The following is an 11,120-nucleotide window of genomic DNA, read 5'->3' as shown; positions in this document are numbered from 1 at the left end:
TGTTTACTTACAGTCGTGCTGTCCGGCTTCATCAGTTGCAAAACTCAGGGGAACAATGCAAATCAACACTGCATGAAAAGATAGTTTGAAAAAACAAGCCATTTTTTGTGGCAAATTATAAATGAAGAGTCAAAGATTTTCCCTATAACAAATATGTGTCCTACTGGTAAGTCAGAGAGTCCAGGGTTAAATAAACCAACCTCACTGGAGGAACTCAGAGATTCAGTCTTTTCTCTTGTTATTGGTTGACTGATTTAAAAAAAAAAAAAAATGTTCCTTCCACTCTGTCCGCCACTTGGATATTTGGTATGTCCTGGATCTCTTGTGTAACACCACCAGAGAAAACATGAAAATGAAAAAAGGGTTGGGAAGCAACTATTGTAGTTAAGTTAGTATTAAGTATTGCAAGATAACACAAAAGAGTTGCAAAGAAATGAAAAAGTGTTCCTCTTAAGAATCCTTGCAGTGACCCTATGTTGGCTCTGTAGTTTATACTTTGACAGAGAAAAGTAAATGAGGGAAGTTACTCTACAGAGCAAATCGAACTAATCCAATGACTCTATTAGAATGTATTGATTTTGTAGCAAATTTTCACCATTTGAAATGCTTATGTTGTCAGACCTCAAACTATCTGGAGGTACAGAGGCCATCAATGAAAGAAGTTAGTGCTCAGCATTTGTCATTATCCTGTGCTGTTTGGCCTTTCAGCGACTGTTTAAAATGCTTTCACCAGAGCCATCTATCGCAATATTAATCACGCCAGTAATTAAATTAATTCAAAATAGTGTAGGGCTGCTTACATCTTCTTTTAATAGCTATAACCCTGACAACACTCTTACTGATAGAACTTGTCACTGTCTTTCTATCAAACTTTTCTTCAAGGACAGAACTGATGAAATAAAAGGGCACAGTAGCAGCAGCAGTCATTCCAGTGCCGTAATGGGTTCGTGGTCCTGCCTCCTCCTCTGTGCATCCAACCTCCTAAACTTATTTTCTAAGTTTTAAAAGCAGACTGCAGGGATTTCTAACAGAGGGAAAGGCCACGGCAGCGGTCATGAAGTGGCCCTGGAAACTTCCTCCCCGTCACAAATACTTCAGTTAGCATTCAGGGTCCAGTGCCACCAGTGGAGTCAACTGTGAGAGTCACGGCCCATTGAAAGTTGAGCAGTATACTTGAAATTCATGCCTGACGTGGTGCTTTTGCAACTTCATGATGCTGTGTGTGTGTCGCAGCAGCTAGTGGTGACCTCAGCAGGGGGCTAAAGATCATCACCGATGTGGCGCCCTGTGCCCTGTTGTTGTCACGGTGACTGCTTTAGCTTCAGCACAGAAGTGTTTCAGTCAAAAAAAACAACAAGTAAATTTCAGAGTTTGTTGAGAATGAGAAGACTTTGACTTCATGAGAATGTTTTTTGGCACATTCAGAATATGTCATCCCCAATGTGGCATCAGGCAGAACTGTACTAACTACTTATCTTTAATTAATGTTACAAACTGTAGATAACAGTCAAAATATCTGATACCTGTACAAAACAGAGCCATGCAATACTATGTAAGCCAGTACCGGGTGGTTAATATGGGGCCCTGGGTGCCGCCTGCGCCAACATCCTGAGAAAATAAAGCCTTTTAAACATACTTTTATTTGATAATAATAGTGCCTGTAGGCATTTAATATATTTTGTTTCCAAATTGTGTTTGGTTAATTTCTGTATAAATAGATAGTTCCTGGTGCGGGGCTCCGGCCAAGTGGATGTGAATGTGGGTTTTTAAGGTTTTGGCTGCCACAAGGCCTGAGGCTGATCTTTAATTGGTTGGTGCAGATTTTACAAAGCTCTCTGCGCTCTGGACACTCCCACTTTAATTTACAGCCAATAGGTATTGATTTATTATTTATTATTTAATATTTATTTTGATCTAAATCGACCCTCGACGCTGTTACTGAGTTACTTCAGCTGTGAGCTGAAAGATGTGGTGACTTCAAATGGAACTGCGGCAAATGTGGGAATTTCTTTCAGAAGGCGTTTAGTCAAAGAAAAAGAAAGGCAGCTTGGTCCAGACCGACCAGAGGGTGAATTTACTCCCAGGGCTTTTCCCGCTCGTTATGAGAAACAAAGTTGACTAACTGGATGCAGTGTTGGTAACTGCTTCCGCTGTTGGCTGTTCTAACGTGTCGGCACAGAGGTATTGCAGACAACGACGGGGGTGTGAGACCTAAAACATTTCAATGAAAAGATTGATATTGTGTAAATCTTATAACCAGCCGCCACTGATGTAAGGACAGTCAATTCTACCATTAGTAGGCTAAGGCTCAGTTTTTCACCATCAGGAGGTGGTGAATCCACATTATGGTCATTTCTGCCAATGTGGTCCCCTCTCCAATTTCCCAGTTGGCTCATTTAAAAGTAATGGCCCAGCAGCCACTCACCCCCTGCATTATCCCTCTAAGTTTCCTAATGATGCCTTTGATAACTCACTTATGGAGGGTGACTTTGAAAGCTTAAACACACCAAGGCCGAGGCTTACTGTCTGTCAGTGAGATGACAGTTGTCATACATTATATAACACCATCATAACAAAAGAAAACTGGTTCTACAATAACATTCTACTTATACTGTGGCCAAGCTGCAATACATAGGTATGAAGGCCTCATTAGAAGGACCTTAGATTTAAGTCAGTGAACTCCAAAATTATGTAAACTGAAGTTAGTTAATGTACTATTTAACACATTAGCCTAGGAGAGGTGTAGTATTTGCTCGACAGGGCCATAGCTAACAAGGTATGTTTCCCTTTTACACTTACAAGTAATTATACCTGTTGAGATTGTATTTACTTAGCACATACATATTGTTGAAATTGATTGTATTACAATAGAGAGATAAACACCGTGAAGATGGATTTGAAAACTACAGTCAAGCATGAGGAAAGAGTATTGTAACATCCAAATAATTTTTTATTTCATTTGTTTAGTGCACCAGGAAAACTTTGAAATTCAAGTTAAAAGGATCTTTGCCATGAAACCGTGTGTGAAGTGGATTTGGTTCAATTATGCTCATGCTTCACGCAACATGAAGTGTCAAAAGCTCCACTTTCAAATGAGGAAACAGGCTTAGTGAGACCTTTTCAACATATTAGGGTTTATTTTGTATTCATTGAACAAAGACACGCGAAAGGTATAATTATGTCAGATTCAGCTCACTGATAAGCCTTGATCACAGATTCTCTAAGTGACCCTGTATCCTCTGTGACTGACATTGTCACTAGCATAAAAGTCCAAATTGAAAAAAAGAGGGCGGCGGTTCCCAGGGCCAGCCATGCCCAGTGTTCCTGGATAGGGCAGGTGCCTCTAATTAAAAAAGACAACTATTGTTCTCTTGGTGTTATTTGGAATGTAACACTTGATCAATAAAGTATCATGTAATGAAGATTATTAAACCACCATGTGGTTGCCATAGCGGTCTCATAAACACACCACAACAAACCCAAACTACATTCCTTGGCAGTAAATGGTGTTAGTAATGTAAACCAATAATCAGATTTAGGTGTTTTAGGCCTTGCTTATTTGTTAACATTTGACAAAGGTCAATGACACGCTAGGGTGTCTGCCTGCCTGACTGGTTATAAAACCTCAAAACAATAATGGGCCTAACAAAAGGAGTTCAATCTTTTTGGTGACGGGAAAAACATCATGTGAAGTGCTGCCTCCCGTGACCTAGTTCGGCCAACAATCTTATGTCATTACTCACCTGATGAGGATCTTGTTTTTCATGGTGTACTGGCAGCACACACTGTGTGTTAAAGGTAAGGTTGGTAAGTTGTTTCTTACACACTTTATACTTTATTTGTTGATACTAAATAGCTTAAAAGAACAATAGCCATCAATAAAGTAAGTCTAAAAACAAAAGAAAAAAAGCTGGAGACTGTGGCCCTCGCAAGAGAGACTGAATGAAATGATTGGCTGTCGTACTGGCTCACTAACTGCTGGCACGCACTCTGCCCGTTGTAGTGGTTGTCATGCAGTGTGCGTTAATGTGTTTTGGGGGCGTAGGTTTGACGAGAGGGCTGATGGGAGGGGTTGGGATGTATCTGTTGCATTTTTTCAGTGTGGTCTGCTCTTGCTAACATTTAAAAGACTACCACCCTAGCTTTAACCAGCTTGTGCGAGATCATTTATGTCCATGAACTTCTGCTGGCTAAGCAAGATGACTTCCTGTTTGCTGCCATAACAAATAAATCCAGATTAAATAATTGTTCGTGCTTCTTTAGACAAGAAAGTATTGTTGGACTATACATTTTGTGATGCTCATAAACATGTATTGACCATTTCACAGGTCCATAAAACAATAAGTAGTCCAACAGTGCACTCTGTGAAGATTCATGTGTTTCGTCTGAGTGATCAGGCATTTGGAGGATAATTGTACTGCGTGTTTGTGTTATTTTCTCTCACTCTTAACAGACAAAAGAAAAGTAAGTAAAGCAGAGGAGCTGGGAACAAAGAAACATCAGTGTTTCATTACAGCTCTGTAATGAATTGAAAGGAAAGAGTCTGAGGCAGATGTGAACTTTTTTGTCATAGTTAACCAGCATCAGATTCATGTAGTCAGAGAAAAAGTAATTTCTCACAAGATGAAAAAGTCTTCACCGATTTTCTGCTAATCACAGTAACAGTTGATTTATCTGGAAATCTGTGTCATGCTGTTAATTGTTTGGCATTGTCACACCGTATGGTCACTGGGGCCAGATTATACCACTGCAATCAGAATCGATGTTCATTGTGTAATGAAAGGAACAACTTTTTTGCGCAAAAATTCAATTAAATAATACAAATTAAACAACATCTTCCTCCAAACATTTCCCAATACATTATCTACTCTACTATCTTTTACAAACCTTTGTTATTCAGGAGTTCATACAAAAATAGCAAGAACAAGATATACATATCAGCTGGCTCTGTGCATAAAATGCTGCCTTGGGTGCACATGACGATGAGTTCTCAACAGTTCATGTAATTTCCGGGGAAGCTTTGACTGCACATAAAGAGAGGGTCCATGGAGGCAACTTTGGCAGCGATAAAAGAATGTATGCAGTGGAGAACGGCGGTCAGATTAGCAAACTCCAGTTCCTGTCAGAAGAAAAAGTCGAGGAGACAGAAATGAACAAACACCTTAGAGGAAAGGCTCCTCACTATACAAGCAAATGCACCAGTATCATTGAGTAACCAGTGCAAAAACACATGACTATAACTCAACATGTAACTTTGTATCTTTAAACTGAAAATAAAACGACTGCATTACCTTCATTTCTATCTGCTTGCTCTCAGCATTCTTGAAAAGGAGTTTTACCCTGGTTTTCCCATCATCAGAGGAGCCTTTAAGTTGAGAGAACTTATATCGCCACAGCACGCTCTACAAGGGAGGGGATTATACAACACAGCAGCACAAGGATTTAAGTAATGAGCACATTTACATAACCATGTCTTACCACAGATCATCATGATCAAGAAGTGACACTTTAATGTTCAACCGTGCTTTGAGGAAACATATCATTTATAACAATAGAGCATAGTGCTTGGAAATAAGTGCAGTTCTGATTCAAAGAAAATAAAATGTCTCCACTGCAAGGCTGTTGCTGCTAAAATAATCTCCCAATGTACCTATAAAACCAACAGCACTTCATCTGATAGAGACATTTTAAACACTATCTGTGTATCTTTCGTGGAAATGCATATATTTCGGATTTATTTCAATTCTTTTTTCAGACACTATGGTAGACTAAGTGAATGAGAACGAGAACATGGCTGTCAATAGCGGGAATTAAAGCATCAAAGTTCAGAGAGGGAACAGCGCTGAGCCAGAATGGCAAGAGAAATGATTAACTCAGTTACACTTCACCTTTGAAGAGCCTTCTGAGCAGGTGAAGCCCGATCCAAAGTCTATGGTGAAGCACAGCACATTCCCCTGGCTGCTGCACATGTAGCTTGTGGACTGTTGACAGACAATTGATAACCATGGATATGCTGACTTATACATTTTTGTAATGTTATACTATGGTGCAGTTCTCATTGTGAGCTTCCACGACCAGAGCAATCTATATGGAGTCTAAAGGAGCACTTTACATTATGTCAGTGAGTTCACAAAGAAGAAGCAGATTCTACATGGCATGAGAGAAATGCAGTCATAATCATTGCTGCTGTTATCATTAACAAGATGATTATATGAGTCTGACCATTGTTACATTGATTATAACACTCAGTCAGAAAGTGTTTCTGCCACCGCCCATATTGCATCAAGTCGGATTATGTGAGTATCAATAACAAGTGGTAATAGGTCAACACATTGTGTATAAGGCTAACAATCTTATAGTAATGTTATTGTAAAAATCAGCTCCCAGTGTAAAAACAAATTGGTGTATGAATCATTGTGTCATGAAACCTCATCTAAACAGATGACTGACTGTTCTAACTGTACTTTACGCTTGTTATTTGATCATATATATATAGATATATGATCTATGTATATATGATCAAAGAGAGCTTAAGTTAAAGTGCTAGTTGGACCCGTCAGGCTCGGAAGATCTTCTAACAAGAGCAAATCTGATCCTTTGTCCTGCACGGGCTGCTGACGAACAGCAGAATCGGTGCAGGTTCCTGATAATGTCAGAACACATGACAGAGGAAATCCATTTTGGAAGCCATTCATCTTTTGCTACTGCAACACAAACAGGCGCATGGCTCACAATCCTTTTCACCGGTCTTTTGAAGGCACTGATGTGTGAGCGTCCTGCTCTCTGTGGAACACTATCCCTCAGAGTGCTCTTCTTGCCACATGTTTTCTTTTTTCTGTTGTCCATTCAATTTGAATACAAATGTAAGATGGGCATTCAGATTCTCTGTTTGTTGAATTTCCATTTTGTTTTTTCCTTTCACTCGAGAACACTGAGGGGACTTGGTGATTTTAATTATAGAGAGCTGTGTGCGGTGAATATGGCCTGGGACTGTGCAGTCCTTTTATTTAGGCTTTCACCCGCCTGTCTTCAGCAGCGTCATGAATTCAGCTGCGACACGGATGAAAAAACACAGTGGCAGGCCAGCTGCTGAGTTCTCGCTGTCACCACACGCACGGCTGTGTTGTGACATGGTGAGCAGTGACTACACTTCACTAATTGCAGGGGATTTTTTTCTGTGGGAATTAGCGACATGTAATGCAAGATGAAATATTTTTGGGAAAAGAAAATCGCCTTAGCCAGGCCCGACAGAAGGAAGAGCATGTGTGAGGGATTAAATAAAACAGAGGACAGGTAAGAGAGTGTGGTGCTGCACTTAGGTAATAGAGAGATAAAGGGTGAGGAGAAGGTTAAAGTAAGAAGCTGTGACTTAAGACCTGAAGAGATATACTTTATCTATACCTGAGGGCGGTTTGCACAGTCAAGCGTTTTCTGTCACACAGGTAACCTCACCCAAAAGCAATGTTACAGACAACACCCTGCTATCATCACTTTGGCAAGGCCACACCTTCAACCATTGAGATGCCAGTCTAAGTTTCACCGGCTGTTCAAAAATGTTAATAGGGACTATTGTTCTCCAAAGCTGTCTTATCTACTAATTTCAGAAATCTTTGTCTGTATGTGGATCACAAATATTCAATAACTGTATAATCTGATCAAGGGGATGAGGAAGTTTAGTATTATCAGCGTTATCACATAATAAGTCCTCACCAGCCCCGGCCTGTTTAGTTTTAAACAATTAGGGCAGATCACGCCTGTTAAGGCGGGGCAGGTGTGGACTTGCTATGTGAAAGTCACAGCATAACAATCAAATGCTTTGTCATAATAACTGGATTAATGTAGTTGAGGATTATTTTTGCCCAAGACAAAAGATGCTGGGGTCAGACTCAGACTAAACTATACCAGCCACAAGTATAATGTGCCCCTGAAGACATGGAGTTTCTGGTGTGTTCTATAACTTTAAATGGACATTGGGTAAGACAATACATTATTTTACACATCAGGGGCCGCTCATGGCGTCCTAACAGACTATGTAACCTGATGTAACTCCATCTTTCCTGACACGTTTGGTCATCTCTATGACGTTGATCAATAGGAGAAGAGTTGACGGCGGGAGAGATGAAGCCAAGCACAAATGCGAAACCTGACGAAATGAAAGAGGAATGATGTCGGATAGAATGATTGTTTGTGTGACAATGTGGAATTGATTGGAAGGTTTTTCGGCTTCTCAACACAGCCAGTATCAGACGCACTGTTTGGACGCCATGTTTGTATGCATTCTTTATCCTGAAAGTCAATCACAAATGCTTTCGATTTTGCATGTCCTAAAGAGCAGACAGTGATTTACGACGAAGTCACGTCTCTGCCACGACACAGCGAGAATCTTCTCTCTTTAGTCGTCACATAACAAACACATTATCGAGCATGAAGGTAAACAAAAAAATCAGGGGACTAAGTTGTTTTCTTTGATATTAACTGACAGAAAATTTGAAAATCCCAATTTGTTCTTTGTTTTTCACTTTCAGGTGAAAGGGATATATTTAAATACTTATTTACTATATTTACATCGGGAATGGGTCCTCTCCTTTTTACAGTCGTCCAAACTGAACAAATTTAACACCATGAATTTTTTACGACAACTTTGAAAGGGGGTGTGAGGTAAGGGTGTATTCAGCTGCAACATAACACTTCACCACAAGATTACACAAAATTCCAGAAACTGAACCTTTAAGCCAGTGCGACTCGGCAAAATTGATGTTTGACAAAACTTGATGTCTTGCTGTGACCATCAAAGTCAATTTTATCCGGTTATACCCCCTGCTTGCACCCCATCAGCAGTATTTATGTAACACACACACACACATCGTGTGTGTGTGTGTGTGTTACACACGTCAGTTTGCAGGTCAGCAGACGTTGGACTGTGCTCAGTGCTACTCAGAAGCCACAGGAGGCTCGCCTAATTGGCTGGAGAACAGAGAATCACAGGCAAACTGAAATCCTTCATCATTTTCACTGCGTTCCCAAATGATGTTGACCCACATTTGCATCATTTAAGCGTGAAAAAATGCTATATTATCATATTTCCTCTTCTTAGCTTTTATCTGATGGGGGGACAACTGTCCATGACTCTGAACGCCATAGTCAATTGGAGACAATCCTCATTAAATGTCCACTTCACTGTGGGACGTTAGTTCTATCCATCATCTATTTTTACAGATCCAGAAGTCTGATTCTTGTACGTCGGAGTCGAAAATCAAAACACTGCTCCATTAGATTAAACCACATTCGAGTTTGGCGTGCGTCAGTGAGGCTAGATTTCAAAACTGTCCTTTACGTCACATGCAGCTGGACAGTTGACATTGATGTCACATCCTGGCTGGATGCATCATAGCTGGCTAAAAAGCTAACTGTGTGACTCCAGCATCAAACAGCTCTGCTTATTATTATTCCCCTTTGAAGCTAATGTGGCCTTGTGCAGCAGGAGCTCTACATCGGGATTTGCTTGATATTGTTATAAAAAAAGACAGAAGGAAACTTGCACATTCTTCACTCTTGTTTTTGTGCATCACTAACACTTCCGTCCACTCATTTTCTGTTGACTGCATGAGATGGTTCCCAAATTATTCTATCGTCCATTGTAACACCCAAAACTCTATAAGCATCGACTATCCCTTCACATACAACAGTGTCTGAGATAATACTTCATCAAGACGTAAAGGCCTTAAGAAGAAGTGTTCTCTGACAACTACTATCTGCAACTGTGGCCCTGCACAGAGATCAAGTACAATTACAAGGCTTTGCCAGGAAGATATTTCACAGAGAATACTGACATGGTATGAGATATTGAAAAACCCTGACAAATATAGCAAGATAACTCCTGTTTTATAGTCTGGCCTGCTATGGTAAATTGACTGCATTTTATATGGTACTTTGGAAGTCTTATGGACAGCTCAAGTTTCATCGACCCATTCAAACACATTCATACAGCACTTCTATATGCTGCAATTTTTCTATCACACATTATTCATACACTATTTTTGTTTGGTATCATGTCAAAGATGTCCCATGGTGGGAAGAAAAAACCCTGTTCTATGGGTACCAGTCCCATCAATAACAAATGCATCATGTGAAGTTGATGGTCCAATCAAATGTTTAATTGATAGAACAGAGATTTATCAACAGAGCCACACCAGGGAAATCACACACTCACATTTTCCAAACAGCAAAGATATCAGTAATCAGATGGTAAGTCTGACTTGTGCACTAATTATGTCATTATTGTAAATAAAACACAAAGATCCCCTCCATGTTTAATCATTAGAACATTCAGAACCAACAGAAAATGTAACAGAGTTCAGTGAAATTAAGACTCTAAACTCGAGGGGGCCACATGAGCCCTGTGAACATAAGTGGATTATATATGGTTTCTAACCCCTTTAGATTGATGGTTTTGGCTAAAGTGACAGTGTCCCAGGCCAGAGTCTGCCTTGGTGTTTTCTGCTGTAATGCCAACACTTACTACAGGACAACTGGTGAACAGGATGCCATTCAATTATATGTGGTTACCATGCTGACCTGGAAAGTATTTCACTTTTCTAGTGATTCAAATATCTTGTGACAGGTGCTCTGCATTGTTCTATTAATAAATGTTCTAACGTAAGGGTCCTGAGCGCCAAAGCCCTCTGGTTTCACCGCACTTTCAGCCTTTACAGTTGGTTGGCTGCACTTTAGAGGCGAAAGGATGGGAATGTAGTAAAATTGTAATAGGTGCCGCTGGCCATTTCCTGAAATCTCTGACCTTACATGTGCAATACTTTCTTAATTCCTGAATAAAAATACACATATTGTGTAATTAAGAGTAGGGGTAGGCTTATAAAACACAATAAGAGGCCGATGTAAGAACTGACACATAAGACCCATGAATGATTACAATAGTGCTTCATTTGAAGAAGCTTATGTGCTTTGTGCTTCTCCCAGCTCTGTTCATCCTTTTCCTTAGAAAGACTGGTTAGATGGAGAAGGAAATAAGGAGAAAAAAAGGTTCAAACCTGAAACTTTAATGTTGAGTTTTCTGCTTTCTTAAGGTACAAATATTAGTGGAAAAACACAGGAGAACTATT

At 40.0% G+C, this 11,120-nt stretch overlaps 1 protein-coding gene across 1 annotated transcript in view; it reads right to left on the bottom strand.

Annotated features, from left to right (window-relative positions):
- Window positions 1-3,012: 3,012 nt before the first annotated feature.
- Window positions 3,013-11,120, bottom strand: part of sntg2 (syntrophin, gamma 2) — a 76,204-nt gene continuing 68,096 nt past the window's right edge. Inside the window, exons 15-17 of the mRNA XM_062397241.1 lie at window positions 5,889-5,981; window positions 5,292-5,402; window positions 3,013-5,119 (exon numbers count right to left, since the gene is read on the bottom strand). Coding sequence (XP_062253225.1) covers window positions 4,991-5,119; window positions 5,292-5,402; window positions 5,889-5,981 — 333 coding nt within the window. The 3' untranslated portion in view covers window positions 3,013-4,990. The remainder of the gene's footprint in view (window positions 5,120-5,291; window positions 5,403-5,888; window positions 5,982-11,120) is intronic.

Source organism: Platichthys flesus, chromosome 10 (assembly GCF_949316205.1).
Source record: "Platichthys flesus chromosome 10, fPlaFle2.1, whole genome shotgun sequence".
NCBI classification, from domain to species: Eukaryota; Metazoa; Chordata; class Actinopteri; order Pleuronectiformes; family Pleuronectidae; genus Platichthys; species Platichthys flesus.
This window is presented reverse-complemented; position numbering and strand designations above follow the sequence as displayed.